The sequence below is a fragment of the Cyrtonyx montezumae genome, unplaced genomic scaffold (assembly GCF_038088225.1).
Source record: "Cyrtonyx montezumae isolate F1298 unplaced genomic scaffold, pur_monq_1.0 scaffold_19, whole genome shotgun sequence".
Classification (NCBI taxonomy): Eukaryota; Metazoa; Chordata; class Aves; order Galliformes; family Odontophoridae; genus Cyrtonyx; species Cyrtonyx montezumae.
The window spans coordinates 3,874,370-3,891,484 of record NW_027071925.1 but is presented as its reverse complement, the minus strand read 5'-3'; the positions used below and the strand labels follow the sequence as shown (position 1 = coordinate 3,891,484).

Sequence of the window (17,115 nt, the reverse complement as noted above, 5' to 3'; positions counted from 1 at the left end):
TCTGCACTCAGCACTCAGATGTAACAAGGCAGACTTTGCATGAGGTTTTGCATCCTCCCCAGATGCCTGCATCCCTCAGGCCAACGCCTGGCACAAGAGGCAGAGCAGATCCGTGGCAGCTCTGCACGTAGCACTGAGCGTTCCTTGCTTCTCCCCTTCCTGGTAACTCAAGCAATGTGCTCCAGCGTGGTGCAACAGAACCATCACGTGCAGCTGCTGGGGGGACACTGCCTCACCTACGTCTCCTTGGCCCCCTGACCACCTTCACAGGTTAATTTTCTCTTTGGTCCTCGTGAAGAAAAACACAAATTACTTCTCAGAGACAAAAAGCAGCCCAGCAGTGGGATGGCCCAGGAGGTGCGTAAACAATCATTTGCATTTGAGGTGGTTTGGAAAATGGAGATGTGAAATAAAGAGCTGCCCTTTAGTCCGAGTTGTTCAGGCTTAGGGAAGAAAGAAATCTAGAAATCTGCTCCGACAGTTTCATGTATTTTAAATTTGATGTTTTAGAAGCATACCATACTATTGCTGACCTGAGCACAGTGTTTCTTACCAGGAGTCGAGAGACATTTCTCCTCAGATATTTCCTCTCCCATTTGTACCGATGATTGCTTATGCTTCTAATTTTAGACACTTTTGGGCTTTGTTCTCTTGGAATAAAGACTGGAGAAAAGCTGTACATCCTGGTAGGTTAAACAGAAGATGAAAAGGCGTATGCAGCAAAGCTGAGGAGACAAAATGAACACTGTGTAGGCAAAGATGTGTACGCAGATAGAGGTAAGTGCACCCAGGGCACACATAGCTGCATACTCTGCATGCTGTCACCTAGCAGAGTGCTGCGTGTTCCCGACTGCGAAACAGAAGAGAGCTGAAGAGGAAGCAGTGTCTGCTCTGGCTTGTCAAGTAAACAGCAGCACACAATGCCTGGAGTCAGTGCTTTCCAAATCCCTGTGCATGAGCAGCTGTTTGTTGAAGGTCTTTTTCCTGCAGCTTCATTGCTGGCGGTGTTTGTGCGTTGGACACAAAGATGCATGCACGTAGGTACGAAGTACTTCCACACGCAGTGATTTTTTCATGAAGAAGTTGCCCAACGTGAGCAGAAGCCGTGTAATTATGGTGCTCCAGCCTCCTGGGGAGGGGTGGTACGTGAGAATGGTGTTGGTGGCATACGGCTGAGTCCTGCAGACACAGGGAACGAGCTGCCAACAGCCCACGGTCGGTGCTGCAGCACTGTGAGCAGCAATTCAAGGAGCGATTTACCTCAATGGCACAGACCGGGCCTGAGAGTTTATTATTAACACCGCTCAACCTTTGACAGAGGTTTAAAAAAAAAAAAAAAAAAGTTTGCCATTGAAATCCTCGGTGCCCTTTACCATGCAACCAGGGCAGCGGTGAGTGAAGCTGCCCCGTGTGCCGCAAGGGATCAAAGTCCCAGCACAGCGGTGCAGTGCTTCCTGCGGGGTGAGGTGGCACTGTCCGGTCGGTTCCGTGTCGGGCACAACCGGGCTGAGAGGCGCAGGCCTGAGCTGACCTGGAGTCCGTGAGGGTTTTGTGTCACCCGCCCCGAGGTATGCCGCTTGCTGCTCCCTGGATCCTCTTCCTCACCTTCCTCCTCTTCGTCTTTCTCCGCTTTATCTTTCTCTTCCCAATCCCCGGCGCAGTCGCAGTCCCGGGCCCCCAACGCCAGGGGGCGCCGTCGCGCTTCGCCCCGGACTGCAACTCCCGTCGTCCTCCTCGCGGCCGGAAGCGGCTTCCCCCGCCGCCGCGTGGCGTCGCCGGGAGTCGTAGTCCCGACTTCCCGGAAGTCGCCTCAGGCCGCGTCCCGGGTTGGCGGAGAGCGCGCGCGCGGCTGGACTACAAGTCCCACCCCACCCCGCGCACCGGGGCGGCAATGGCGGCGGCGGCGCCTGCGCGCGGCGCCCTCCGTGCGGACCGCGCAGAGTGAATAATAAAGGTCTCCTCGGCGGGAGCGGCGGCGGCGGGCAGGAGGCATGTCCAAGGGCCCGGTGGCGAGCGGCCCCGCCGCGGCCGGGCCGGCGAACGCCGCCAGCGCGCTGCAGGCGCAGCCCGAGAAGCCGCAGCACTACACGTACGTAACGAGAGCTTCCCCCGCCGCCGCCGCCCGCGCGCCAATACGCGCCTGACGTCAGCGTGCGGCACGCGCCGAACCCCGCGCACCGCCTCGCGCCGCACCGGCTGCGGCCGACCCCGGGCGGCGGAGGGGGAGGGGGGGGTTTACGGGCGGGGAGCGAGGGGCGGGGGGAGCGGCTCCCCCTCTTCTCCCGCCCGCCGCCGCCGCCACGCCCGGCATGCACCGGGGCGCGGGAAGGGGGGGCGGTGGCGGCGCGGGGTGGGGGGCGGGGGCTGTCGCCGTGTGGGGGCTGTCAGAGAGGGGCTCGCCCCTCTTTTGGGGGAAAGTCGTTTCTGGGAGACAGCCCCGGGATGCGTGGAGCGAGCCTGGGCTGTGGCGGAGCGCTCTGTGGGTGCTGAGGGCTCCGAGGGCCGCGCTGGGGATTGTGGGGTTAGGGGGAGCGGTGAGGAGGGGGCGAGGATGGAGACAGCTCAGGTGTTGTCCCCTGGGGAAGATAAAGTTTGAGAGTGTTTATAAACAAAGTGCGGTGAGCTGTCCTCCTTGTGCTGCCCACCTGTAGCGGGAAGCCAGCACGGGTCGCCCCTGCTTGTTGCTGTTGGTGTCCCAGTGCAGAAGGGTGAGGGCTGGTTCGGTGCTCCCACAAGGATTTCATGCTGCGCTGCGAGCTCTGTCAGCACAGATCCAGTGCCTGCTGCAGGCCTGCCAGCTGTGCACCCTGCCATGGGCTGTGCACAATATCAGGTCTGCCATAGACTGAAGGCTTTTGGATTTTATTTCCCATGCAAAAATCCTGTCGTGGTCCTTGGGAAGCTGCAAGCCTCGGGCTTGTGGGTGGCTTTATTTCTGGTGATGTCGGTGGTTAAAGTTTGACAGTCCCATAGGAGTGAAGCTGGGAGGCAGAAGCATGTGGACATGGTGGGTCCCTGTGTGGGGGAGCAGTGGTTGAAGGAAAGGGGAAAGCCCGGGTGACATGTGAGATGTGTGACATGTAACCCAGGTGACACAAAAATGAGGTGGAGAGGCTGTGGGGACGTCAGGTAGAGGGAAATGGAGATGGCAGTGTGGCTAAGCATGGCTGTGGAAGAGAGATTGTCAGAGATCAGGAAAGAAACAGTGGAAGGAAGTTTATGAAATAGGAAGAGGAGGAGGAAGATCTGGGACGAAGCAGCTGAAAAGGATGGAGGAGGAATACAGAGCCCTGTGGAACAAAGGTGACGGTGTAATTAGCTTTATTTCCTGAGGGGAAAAACACTTATTTGCGGATGGATGCTAAAAATAGTTCAGTGAAAACAGTTGGAGGAATGCTATAACCGTTCGTGAGAGATGGGTTTGTGTCTGCAGAGCGCCGGCAGTGGGATGCGAGCTGTGCTTTGGGAATTGTACACTAGGTCACATCGTGCTCTAAACCTCCTCCTGATAACATATGGGAATTTACTTGGTGGTCGTTGATGTGGAAAAAGTTGTATGTTGTCAAAATGTAAATATTTTCTTCCTTTTTTATTTTTTTTTCCCTTTAAATATAGCTTGTTTCCATAAAGTGACATGAAGGTTACAAGTTGTAAACTCAGGGAAGCTTAATCATCTGCGTACTTTGCTGTTCCCTGGGGACAGGCAATCTGGTACCGGGGATCTCTATCTTGGGAAGTTTGTGTTGTATTTATTAGGAAGACTTCCAATTTCTGTATTCTGGTCAATTTTGAAGCTCTTGGTATCTGTGTGAGATTTTTGTGTAGTTTGTAGCACAGTTCTGTATCTTATCTGGAAGCCTTTCCGCTTATTCCAGGTGTACAACAAAATAAAACCTGGGCAGAGTGGAATTACGGATGCTATCCCACCCGCTTGGCTTTGTTTGCTTGGGGAAGAGGGACCTAAAAAAGCCCTTTGATGACGTTGTAGCTGGGTGCTCCTGGAGACACTCATTCTGCTTTCACGCTTCCCTGTTGAATTATGAATGCTGTATTTCTCACCTGGGCTTCTGGTATTGCATTTGTGAAATTCAAGTGAGCAACTCAGCAGCTGCTGTTACGCTCACTCGGGTTATTGGATTGGGGGGGGCTGTTCCTTGTTATCCCACAGCTGATGCAGCAGGATGAGGTCTGTGGATGCGATGGGTGATGGAGCATGTCTCCTTTCTCAGGTCGCTTGTCCTGGGACGTGGGTTTGCTCAGGGGATGTTTCATCAAACCTCAGCTGATTATTGACTTGGTGCCGTTTGTAACTCGGGCTGGCGTGGTTGTTTCAGTGTGCATCTCTGTCTTTAATGTGTTATCTGCTGATGTGAATAGAGGCTGAGTTCAAAGAAACTGAAAGTGAAGGGTCGGTCACTTAGCGCTGCAGGTGCTGCGTCGCTCGGTTTTGGCACACTCTGTCCATTTGGCTGTCACAGTCATCATTGGTTTTCAGTCAGAGCAAACTCATTAATTGTGAATTATAGAGGCTGTATCTGCTGCTCGGGTGTTTATTGATCGTGCAGAGTTTAGATAAGTGCAAGCAGAATATGCTTTGTTTGCTATGCGTCCACCTGAAAGTCAGACAGCTTAATAACCCTGCAGGGAAGGAGGTGTTCGGGTGGTGGTAAGTTAACCTGTTCAGTTAAAACAAAACCAAGCAGGAGTGCGCTCACTCTGTTTAAAATGCATGCGTTCAGAAGCAGTGTTGAAAGTATTCTGGGTTAGGTTATGAACTCGTGGGGATGCAGGCACGTTGGGCATCACCCAGGTCATCTCTGCTCACAATAATTCTCTTGAGTGCGCAGGCCTTACGTACAAGCAGCCGTCCTGTGAACAAACGTGCAGCTCCCATGTCCCTGCAGGCTGTGCCCTCGCTCGAGGTCTGGGCCACAGCGCCTGTGAGTGCACCCATCCTTCGTGCTGCAGCAGATGAGCTCTGTGATAGTGCCTTTGCAGCGTAAAAGGCAAAAATTTGTCTTTTGCAGGAGGGGAAGGAATTGTGGGAAATTTCTGACGGATTAGTGCCCTGCGAGCTGCGCTCCAACTGCATCCTCGGGTTGGTTGTGAGCTGATGGTTGAGGCTGCGCTCACCCGGGCTTTATCTTGCAGTCTTTTTATACCAGCCATGCAGAGGGAAAAGGAGTAGTGCACTTGAGCTTTAAGTGGCAATGAAAATGAGGCTGATGAAATGCTGTAGTTACAACTGGAATTAACTTCGTATCCAAGGCGTTTCTGTATCTGCCTGTGTTTGAGTAGGGCCTCGTCTAGTGGCTTCTCAGCCTTAGGTAGGAATGCAGATTACAGCAGCGACAGAAATGTGAAATGAAGAAGGAATAAGAACACCAAGATTGCAGATGGGTTTGATTCCAATGAAGAGCTTGCACACAGAGCCATACCTATCTCAAAATCCTACATTTAAATACCTATTCAAAAACAACAGCACGCACAGACACACCTCAAAGCATTTATAGTAGCAGGGAGTGATCCTTATCTTCTTATCAGTGGACAGTGTTTTATCACTATCAGTGCAGTGTGTCTGATCCCAGCTGTGCAGCCTGCAAATAAAACCAAAACCCAGGTGTGAAGTGCACACCTTGTCAGTCAGTGCCTTTCTGTAAGTGGTTTGCTCTTCTAGGACCCTCTGAAAGATGCGTGCTGTGAGATGGTGCTTTGCTGTGCCTGGGCCAGGTGGTGTTCTCAGTGTAGTGAAGAGGTTAAATCTTAGGACATGCTTTTAGGAGCCTGTCTGTTGTGGGCTTCTTCACCCAGCAGAACTGAAATAACACGGTGTTGTCCTCGCTGCTCTGCTTTTCCTAAGGTGCTGTGGATTTATACAAGAATAGGATCGATCTGTTGTTTAAAAAAGTTGAGTAAATGCATTGTCAGACTTCAGAGATGGGGGTACCCTTGGAGATAGGAAGGCACAGAGTTGGTCAGTGCTCCCAGAAAAGGGATTTCCCATTCCTCTGCTACCTGTGGGCACTGGTGTATCTCCTCATGCGAGCACAAGCTGCTGCTTCTGAGGTCTCTGAAGTTCCCTGAACGCGAGTCCACCACAAACTGTTATTAGGAAGTGCAAATAGCAACAGGAAGTTGGAAATATAAAGCACTGGAGCATTAACAGGAAGGGCTGCATTCACGGTATGTGCTTGCTATTGAATGCCTGCACTGGAGCGGTCTGCAGCGTGGCAGTCTGGATTTTGGGCTTCTGGAGCCAGCAGCTTTCCGTGCAGCTGTGCTCTGTGTTGCTGGTTAACGTGCGTGTGACTGCTGGAGGGTATTTCTTCATTGTCTCAGAGTGGGTCTGGAGCTTGCTGCACTTAATTATCAGGTAGTTTTGGTGATTAGGATTGGCAGGGGTTGGTGAGCACTGCGAATGAATCTGTAGAGCGCACTGTTAAGAATGGTTGCACTGTTGATTGCAGTTAAGAAATTCCTCGGCTCGCTTTTTATCGTTGCATGCCTAGAATTTCTTTCTAGATTAAGAAACATACATTCAAAGGAAAATAGTTTCTTGAATCGACACCTGATGAGTATCTGCAAAAGTCTGAATTAAAGTCGGTATTGTTTTGCTTGTTAATCTTCATCTTCCACATGTCAGCACAGTTAATAAAGAGGCAGTCAGTGCACACCCAGTATGCTCAGAGGCGGCTTTTCTCCTCTTCATTTCAATCAACTGGGAGCTTTTATTAATAGCACTTTAATGTTACCATCATAACAGAAATAAAAACAGCAGATGCCTCAGGGCAACTGCGCAGCTCTGCTGCAACAAAGAGAGTTTGCACGTTTAAAATATCTTGAGCGCTACCAGATTAGTTCGGATATGGATTAGTCACACGGCAAAGTTGTGGCATAGCCTGGGGTTTGGCTGCTCTTCCATGGTGTGTTGCTGTACATCTCAGTGCTGGCAGCAAACCTGGCCCACGTGCAGGCTGCTGTGGCAGTGATCTTCTGGATCTGCATCTATGTGCAGCTCTGGTGCAGTGTGGGAAGGATCTGCTGGGCTGCAGCGGGCACAGCTGAAGTACTGAAGGGGGGGGGGGATCAATGGAAAGGCTCTCATCGATTCTTTAAAATCAGCCAACAAGAGCTGGCTCTTATCTTTGTGCTGGCACGTGTGTTATGGGATGCAGGTCCGTGCTTGCTAGATAATAGCTGTGTTTTGTTTCAAACTCAAAACAGAAAGTGTCTGTTCACAAATGGAAAGCTTTCTGGAGAGCTTGCTGCACATCTGGTTGGCACTTCATCTGGAGCGAAGCAGATCCCATTTCGTTTTCAGACTGGGGCTGCTCTGGATGGGCCATCGTTCCTCGTGGAGTTTCGGTTTTATGTTTATGGTTCACGATGCGTTCGGATCTTCAGATGACTGAGGCACTGTCTGACAACTGTTGTGAGGATGGGGCTGCAGCTGGCCTGTGAGCTGCTTGTTAAATCTCAAAGCCTCTTGGCACGGCAGGAGAGGGAAGGCTGCTGTGTTTTATTTCTTGTGAGGCAAGATGTTGAGGGATAGTTTTCTGAGCATTTCTCAGGCTCTGCCCTAGAAAGCCTGAGCTATGCAGTGGCTTGTGTAGAAATAATTGTTTTTTTTTTTCCCAGAATTTGCCATTGCAGATTCTTGCATGTGGGAAGTTTTGCTGAAGGAGCTTGCAGAGTGAGTAACAGTGCTTTTGGAGGAGCCCAACCCTGTTCCCAGCCTCCGCAAGTGTTGCTGCAGTTGCAAACTCTGCCTGTGCTTTGTTAGTGATTGAATGAATGGCGAGAGATGTACCACATGGAAAAAAAAAAAAACAACAACCTGGACTGGAAGCTGTTATTTTAATGTTTACAGCATAGGATGTCAACATGCTGTTCAGATCTTAGCTCTTTCTAGTCTAATCCAGTGGACTTGATGAGTATTAACTCCATATGAGCTCTGTGTCTGCAAACTCAGTGGGCGTTCCCTGCATTTGGGATAGGCTGCAGACTCTGAAACCCACGGATGGATGTGTTTGCTGGGTAATTAGCTGTAAAACACTTGCTCGTATTTGAGATGTGTTTTAGTGAGAATTAAACCAGGTGTAGACCTTTAACATTGTATATCTGTTCGTTTTCAATACATTTGAGGTGTTTGGTTTGTTTTTTTTTTGCTGAATTATCTGCGCTCAACCCACATTTTATTGAAAAGCACTGTGCATCATACAGGATCCCAGGTTGGAAGTGAACAAAAGGATCACTGAGTCCTATTCTTATGATCCTCAGCACTTACACAGGTGCAGAAGGGAAGGAATAGAGTGTGGGTAAATAAGGTTCAGAGCAGAAACCAGCCCTGAGAGCAGGGAGGGCTGTGTGAGCTGGGGGCGAGCTGTGCTTGAAAACAGAAGCTTCCTTTAGGCACAGCTGTGTTGTTTCCATAAACTACCAACTAAATACGACATTGAAACTGGGGGGAATCAGATGTGTTTTCAAAACATTGCATGAAACAAACTGTCTCAGTGCTTAGTTAATGCTGAGGCCACATCAGGTAGTACGTGTTCAGGGATCAAACTCATTGCAACGTAAACATCAACTTCACGTTGAGTTCTGGATCCTGCTGAATGAATGGCTTTCAAGGGGATGTGTCTGAAGCACGCTGCTATTAGAAGTTTGCATGTGGATTGTTCTAATTAAAAAGGTGAAAGCTCCGTGTAAACAGACTCCTGGGTTTGAAATGGGTAAAAAAAAAAAACCCTCAAATTATTTTACTTGTCTGGTTTGAATGACACAGCTTCGTGTAGCCATGCCTGAGGGGTACACGGCTCCAGGGAGACGGAGCAAGCATCTCTTTCCCTTGACCTCGAAGGCAGTCTGCACATTGTAACCCAGTGAAGCTTGCATCTTGGCTGTTGGCAAATGGGATGTGATCAACGAGTGCTGATTTTTATTGGGTTAACTCAGAACTGAAGGCCTTAACTTGCTTTCCTCATCAAGACAGAGCGTTGGTGAACGACCCGAGCTGTGATGTAGTATTTCTCTCAAAACGAAGCCTTTTTTGGCTGTAATTCTGGAAACCATGTTTTTCCTGAAACTGGTACAGGGCTGTCTTCCTATGATGGGTTGGCTCCATGCTCCAGGGTCTCTTTTTTTCTCCTTGTTTTCTATGTATAGACAAGAAACAACTGTTGAATGTTTTTCTTCTCATTGTAAAATTTCATGCAGATTTCTGCCAGTTGCCAGTGTTTTATTTTTAGAATGCACGTGGTTATTTTTAGCAGTCAATTAAAGTTCTTGTCTATAAAGTGATGGTGCTATATCATTCTTTCCCTGCAGTTTAACTGAATTACTTGCATTGTTTGTCACACGTAGTATGCTTAGAAATCCAAGCATAGAGTTGCAGTGCATTGAACTGTAGCGTGATTGCTGGCTACTGTATGTTTTTGTTGTTTTTTTCTCTTTAGTTTTCTGTAATCTAGCAGTTTGTGCTTTACCTTCTGTGATGCATGCTATTCTTTAGCATTTATTCTTTAGCTCTGAGTTCCACTTGACTTGTGAGATCAATCTGATGCCTAGGAAAAGGAGAACTTGAATGCTGCCTGCCTCTTCCTGCAGCAGAACTGGGGCAGCCTACAAGCACAGCATGAGCTATGGACGTGTGCACAGTCATCATCTTGGTCACGAAGGTGCACAGTGAGTTATGTATGAACTCTTTAAATCAACAAAGAAAAACCCAAAACCCTCCACAACAAAACAAACTTGACTTCATGCATCTGTAATAAGTCTCTCCAACTTTCACGTTCTTTATTTGCCCTTAGACTGACGTTATTGTCAAGCTCTAATGGAGAAGGGAAAATCTAACAGCTTTAAAGTCACACAGTGCTGTCTGCTGTGTGACCTTTTTCCACTTGATGGTTCAATTTATTTAGGTGATAAAGAAAACACTGAGGCATGTGAAGTCTGTCTTCTTGACAGATGTGAGCTTACTAAAACTTTCTCCTCATTCAGTCAGCCCTTAGTTTTTCGAAAGAGGTCCATATATTTTTCTTTGATGCTTAAATGTTTTCTAATCTTTTCAAGGTTTACAGAAGTGCCCCTGGCTGTCAGCATGGGAAGGCAAATAGGCCAGTGGTTGTTGGGATGTACTGCAAAGGAAATGACTGCGTTCTGTGTCAAGTGATGCACAGCAAAAATCCCTCGTGATACGGGGTGTGAGGTTGTAGAAGAACAGTATTACGTGGGTATTTTTGTCAAATGGGTGATATCATGGGACTGCATCAGAGCTGTGGAGAGCCACAGCGAGTGATAAAGGCTGTCAGTAATGCGTGGTCAGAAAACTTTTCCTGAAATCACACTGGAAATGTTCAAGCTCACTGCTGAAAATGTTTGTTATTGTTTGTTTGATGCTTAGCAGTGATGAGTGCAGTGCTCTATTTCAGCAGTAAGTTACATCTGCTAGTAAGGTGTTGGGACCCCGTGGTGGCTGGGAGCAGAAGCTCAGGGCTGGCAGCTTGCTGACCTCCTTGGCATGCCGAGGAGTTTGTGAAGGCAGAGCCTTGAGTCACCCTGCTCATCTGCCAGGAGACGTGCAAGGGTGCTACAGGGAACTGCCAGTGCAGAGAAATGGAATGGCTGTTGCACAGCATCCGTTCTTGCTTGGGAATACCTTCTTTGCCCTAAGAGCAAAAGCTCCCAAGCAAAAAGCTGCATATCATACCTTTTTTCCTCTATCAATAAGGATATGTTAAACAAAACGTGCATTAGTAGGATTTTTATTGAGTATGCCGTTGGAATAAGTAGATTCTGTCATGCACCACTGGCTCATTTCAATTGGAATACCACAGCTCAGTAAAGGAAAATAATGGAGTCGTGGGTTCCTTACTTAAAGTGTGTTAGATATCATCTTTTGTAATAAAATTTTATGAGGGTGAAATGAATTTAGAAAGCTGATTAAATACGGACAGCCCTTTTCCTTTTCCTCTTGTGTCGGGTTGGCTCTTTGAGCTTCAAAACAGCAGTTTGGGAAATATTTTCAATAGATAATCCTTACTGAATTAGAAACATCTATATCTGCTTTTAGTTATTTTCCCCATAGTTTTGTAGCACTGCCTGCTCTGCAGGCAGACTGTTGGGGAAGCACGTTGGGTTCACTTCAGATAATTTTATCAGCTTTAGCACAAACCTGCTCATTTCAACTTTTGAAGCAAAACTGGTAACGTTTTGTTGTTGTTGTGTTGTTGTTTTTTCCCCTTTCCTGTGCTGAATGAGGAAGACTTCCTGCAGCCTGCTGCCTGAGCAGATGGGTGCCAAAGGGAGCATCCAGTGGGGAGCAGTGAGCTGTCATTCAGGCAGCAGTATCCAGAAAGGTTGGCTGGCTGCGTGTGCAGTGAGCTGGGACCACCTGAGGCCTGTGGTGCAGCCTCGTGCAATCCTGTCTGGAAGAGCAGGATGTGAGTGGTGTAAAAGTGCCAGCAAAAAGCTCACAGTGTTCCCATGTACTTTGTTGTCAATAAAATTGTATTTTTGCTGTTACCATCTTTTCTATTAGGAGAAGCAGAGAGGCAGGTCTGAAATAAATGCTAATGGCATGTGAGTATTTTCTTCCTCGTTCTCCAAAGTCTTATCACGAAGTTTAATATTTGTTTAGAAAAAAGAAAATACAAACTAGCACTCTATTTGCAGACTTCTTTGCTAGATTTAACTCTGCAGTGCTCTTCTGGAAAGACCAGAGCTGTTAATCCATTATATATAACTCAAGTAGTGATTCCCATGGCAGCAATAAAGTGGAAGCATGCATGCCAGGCTGGGCAACCAGACCCCGTCTGATTTCTGAGTGTGACCTGTGCTGTGTTCTGGGGTGGTTTCTCACTAGAGCTGCAGGGATGGAGACCTATGCACACAAGGCACTGCTTCCAGCTCTGAGCCACTGTACTCTTAGAAAGCTGTCCCTAGCTCTGAGCTTGCACCAAAATAAACAGCACTGCAACCAGTTGCTATTAAGGGTGTGTTAGTGCTGTGTCATCGATGTAAACACGCACCCATGAACATGCCAAACCTAGGTGATAGCTCAGTCTTGCTATCATCCTACTTTTACAGGTGCTGTCTTAGTCTGGATTAGCCAAACAATTATCTAATGGTTCTCTCTGTGGTGTCATCCTGCTGCAGAGGATTTAGATCTGGTTGATTAGCCTCTGTGCTCTTTTGGAGCCCCAGCTGAGTTTTGGCAGAGAGGCAATTGACGGGGTGGCTGCAAAGGAGAGGAGCTTGTGTTGAAAGGTTGCAAGTAGGACAAGGGTTAGTGTTATGGGAAGAAGAAAGATTTGATAGAGTCATTTTTCTCCTCTCTTTTTCATGTTTTCTCCCCAGCCTTCCTGATCCCTTTGCCTTAGAGCAGAGATTTCTCCCTTGGTGTCTTTGTGAGTCTCCCAGTGATTTCAGGGAGCTCTGGGTAAGGCATTTGGAATTGGAATTTGAAGCTCAGCTGTCTTCAGGCATTACCAGCGCGTTTTCTTGAATTGAGCTCACACCAGTGCATGTGTGACTGCAGGAAGTTTGGCAGAAAGTTTGCAGCCCTGGGACGTGAGATGGATGCAGGTAGCTCTGTGCTACGCTGCCTGGGCACGCCAGGTGCAGGCACAGCCAAACCAGCAAAGCTGCAGCACTGAGCGAGCAGCGACTGTGAGAGAGCCAAGGCTGCACTTACTGAGTTTGAAAATGAAGCTTTTCATCTTCTTGCTTTCCTCTTTTCAGTTTTACGTTTGTTTGGTGACGTTTGGAAGTGATTTTTTAATTTTGTTATTTTTTTTAGCTTCCTCTTCCTTCTGCCTTCAGCTTCCAGAGCAGCTCGGTCTGTGCAGGCAGAGGGGAGCTGCCTGCAGTGCTGGCTGCAGACACAAGCACTTGCTGTGCTGCCCGGGGAGCAGATCTGTGCTGGCAGTTGCGAGCAGTTGGCGGTTCCCCCACAGCGTAAATTACAGGGAGCAATTACTGCTCTTTCCCACTTCCCACCCCAGAGGAAGTAGAATGATCTTTTTATCTTCCCTAATACTTCACCCCTCCTTTGGCCTCTGGGAGTTTACACGGATAGTTTAATAACCTCTCCTCTTGTCTTCATTTCCGGCAGTGTCCATCCTGCTCAGCTGAGCCTTCGTTTCAGCCTGGTGACTTTGCCGTGCGTTGCTCTGGCCAGCTGTGGCTTATTTGTTTAGAATTGTGTTTGTCTTTGTGGAGTAGGAATCAGAAATGCTATGGGTTCTTCCAGGAATGTGGGTGTTGCTGTTGACATAACATGATATCAGAAGTCCAAGCTATATGTGCTCGCCATTTAAACAGTGGAGCTTGGAAATGCTACGTCCAAATGCGTACAAGTGGAAGTGCTCCTGAAGTGACTTGCAGACTAATGATGAATCTTGTGTCTTTTTAAAGTAAATATAGGAGTAACTCCTGTACGAAATAGGGGTAGGAATGTCTGCCTCCCCTTGTAGCTTCCTGAGGCCTTTAGAGAGTAGTCCAATTGCTGGAGTTCCTCTTCCTGCTGAAGCACAGCGTGGGGCTGACGTGCTATGAAATACATACTGCTTCTCTCTGTGTTTGAAGGGTTATTCAGAAATTCCTTTTCTATACTCCATTGGGAAAATCTCTGCGAGGACCACGTGCACTGGGGGGATTTGTCACGATGGTGTTTTCTTCATTTCTGTCTGGAGCCCTCGCAGAGAGACCACTGAAATATTAATTGCACTCTGCTCTGTGAGCCATCACGTCGTGGTCGTGCAGGCTGTGTATCCTTTCTCTGCTCCCAAAGCACGTGGTTTGGACGTCTTTCATGTATTTTAATACAGAGTGGCTGATTGAGTGGCCAGTGTTCTCCCAAAGGAGCCAAAACTCACTTCATCAATCAAGAAAACATCAGGTTGTGAGGCAATTTACCATTCAGGCCATTGTGGAGGAGGGTAATTTGAAACGTTACAGTGGGTTGAGAAAAGAAAGAGCTAAAGCAGTGATTGAAAGGCTTAGAAATGTAGGAGTTAATGTGACAGTGCTGGTTTTTCCTCTGTTGGGCTCCATGGTGGAGATGATGGGGTGCAGGTGGGGGTTTGGCAGCACCTGTTGGCAGGCCTTGCTTTGAAATTAAGAGTGAGAGATCATTTATTTAATAGACAACATTAAAGAATGAGCTTCTGATGAAGCAAGTTAGGTGTTAAACACTTCTCAGGTGAGCCATTTACTTATGTAATTATCTCTGATTTACATTATAATAAATGTTTCTCCAGGGAGTTTAGCCAATCATGAAATGCAATTAATTTTCAAACGCTCTTCAGCAACAATTGATGCTCCAGAGACCAAACTCCCTCATCAGTGTGTGGGTTTTTAACCTCACCAGCTAAAGGGGAGCTGTTTCAGCTTGGCTGATCGTTCAGTTTTAGTGCTTCTTTTAAGGCTTTTCTGTTTCTTTCTTTTGTGTTAGTTTTGCTTTTTTGCTTGTTTGGTTTTTTAAACATTATTTCATAGAGACTTATTTGTCACTAGAGGACTGGAGTGTTGGGCTTGATGCTTCATACCTGGGTTGTTTGGGTCTGATATCTCCCCTTTGTTTCTGGAGAACCACAGACAGCCACAAGTTGGACTCAGTGATCCACATGGGTCCCTTTCAACTTGAGATGTTCTGTGAACCTCATCTCTCTAAGGTGTGCGTGCAGATGTATGGGTGGAAGGGAGTGATTGGTGACCTCACAGTGTTACTGCGGAGCAATCTGAGATCATATTGCTGAAATTTCGTAGAATCATTGTAGAATCACAGAATAGTTGGGGTAGACCAACCATAGGGACCTCTGCCATGAGCTGGGTGCCCATCCATAGCCTCAGGCACCTCCGGAGATGGGGCACCCACAGCCCTGGGCAGTGCCAGAGCCTCACTGCCCTCTACTTAAAGAATTTCCTCCTCTCACCTCATCTAGATCTTCCCCTTGTTAGTTTAAATCCATTCCCCCTTCTCCTAACACTACCTGCCCATGAAGTCTGCTTAATTCATTTTCTAACCTAAGTGTTGTTACAAGTCTTAGTGCACTGATAAGACAAAACAGTCTGTAGAATTCCACTTTCTAGACATGTACTTGGCCCAGGAGCTTGGAAAGCTTTCCAAGCATGAATTAATTTTATTGCAACGTTTACTTTTCGGATAAATTATGCTCATATTGAGGATCTCCATTTGAACAGAGTTGGCTTTTTGAAAATAAAAAGGAGCCAAGTGATGCTGTTAGCCCTCAGCTACCCCTGTATCTGTGTGCTGGCTCCATGTCTTTTGGTACTGAGGTTTAATTTTTGTGCAGATGTTGTTCCAGGGCTCTTGGTCAGCCCCGAGCCTTTGTGGGTGGAGGCTGAAGGCATAGCTCACGTGTGCAGAGGTGGAGAGGAAGGAGTGTTGGCAAAATCCACTGTAGGAATGCTGTTGCCACTGACATTCTCTCCTCACAACAGAAAAATAAGATCACTTTTGTTGGATGCGTGCATTTTCCCGAGGTTTTCTTATCATCCAGGGGTAAGGAGGATAGGAGGAAAGGAGGCTTTATTTACGGTGTTGCTTTCTGAATGAGTCTAGTATGCTGTCACGTGTAAATACATCTTCAGGCATATTTCCATTTATTTAGAGCCATGAGAGATTGCATCATGTGGGGATGAATACTTCACAAATTCCTGTACTCCGTCGCCTTGCCTCAGCGCACACATACAGCTCCAAACGAATCCCTGTTAGCTCTTACATCACCCTGTTGCTTTCAGCAGGATCCCAGCACTTCTGCCCGACAGATTGCCTTTCTTGGTACTTCAAACCAACTTCCAAAGATAAGAGACCAGATGGTGACTGCTGTGTGCCTCTTGCATTGCTCTCAGAGCCTCACCCGGTGGGATTTGGGTCCTCCGGATGTCCGTGCATTCCCTACAGATACAGCTTGTGGGTTTCAGGCAGTGTGGATTTTGTAAGCACCTCTGCACAGATCACAGTCAGATCATCGTGTTGATCTAAACCATTTTGTAATCCTCCACAATCTGGGTTTAGAGGCTGTTATTAGTGTCACAAATAAAAGCTTGTGACTTCTTTAGTTCTCAGGATGAAAGGAGGCACGTACTCCCCGAGAATGACATATGGAAGTAAAGCATCAGAGGCATCCAGGAGGTGAGGAGTTATCCCCCTACCCAGGTGTAAGTCCTGAAGTCACAAGACTGCAACAGAGAGATGGATTGATGTTATCCTTGCAATTGACCGTGTGCCTGAAGGAGAAAATAAGACAAACCAGGGAAAGAGGGAGAAAAAGTTTATTATCTGTGTATTTATTTACATCTTTCTCTCACAGTAACATGAAGCTTTAAACATGGAAGTGTGGTTTGTGTTTCTTTTATTTGTACCTGAGCAATATGTCGCTAAGCAAGGGAGACCCTTGTTGCCCCCATAGTTTTCCAATTCAGAGCTGGGAATGTTTGGAAAGGGGCTTAGGAGTTGTATTTTCTCACAAACCGTTCTCAAAGTTAGTGAAACATTGCCTCTTTACAATGACTCTGAAGGGCACCAGAGGAAGTGGTTTCATGTCCCTTCAGCACTGACATTTGGTCTGACCAGCCTGGGCACCACTCTCTGCCCCTTACAGGCAACCAGCGGCCTCCAGCACTGGATGAAGGCGGGCTGGGTGCATCTCAGGGCTGGGTGCTTCTGACCTGGCCTTGACTCTGCAGGGGAACTGAGTATTGCCTCCAGCCAGCAGCCCTGTCCTGAAATCCTGCTTTTGCCTTTCTGTCTGCAGTTACCTGAAGGAGTTCCGCACGGAGCAGTGCCCTCTCTTCGTGCAGCACAAGTGCACTCAGCACCGGCCCTACACTTGCTTCCATTGGCACTTTGTCAACCAGCGTCGTCGCAGATCCATCCGCCGCCGGGATGGGACGTTTAACTACAGCCCTGACATTTACTGTACCAAGTATGACGAGACCACAGGAATCTGCCCCGAAGGAGATGAGTAAGTGAAAACTACACCCTGCTGTGCTGGCATTAGGCTTTTGGGATCAGTCCAGGTGATGATTCCAGCCAGGTCCTGTAGAGATGAGGCAAGTCAGCAGCAAAGCAGCTTTGTATCATACGTA

General features: G+C 47.9%; 1 protein-coding gene across 6 annotated transcripts in view; it reads left to right on the top strand.

The window, feature by feature from the left end:
• The first annotated feature begins 1,947 nt into the window (after positions 1-1,947).
• The window catches only part of UNK (unk zinc finger), a 36,572-nt gene continuing 21,404 nt past the window's right edge, over positions 1,948-17,115 (top strand). For 5 of the 6 annotated variants that reach the window (XM_065735233.1, XM_065735235.1, XM_065735238.1 and 2 more), the window contains exons 1-2: positions 1,948-2,089; positions 16,782-16,991. In XM_065735233.1, coding sequence (XP_065591305.1) covers positions 1,992-2,089; positions 16,782-16,991 — 308 coding nt within the window. In that variant the 5' untranslated portion in view covers positions 1,948-1,991. Of the gene's footprint in view, positions 2,090-7,630; positions 7,694-16,781; positions 16,992-17,115 lie in introns of those variants that run through there. The other variant, XM_065735234.1, reaches the window with a different exon arrangement.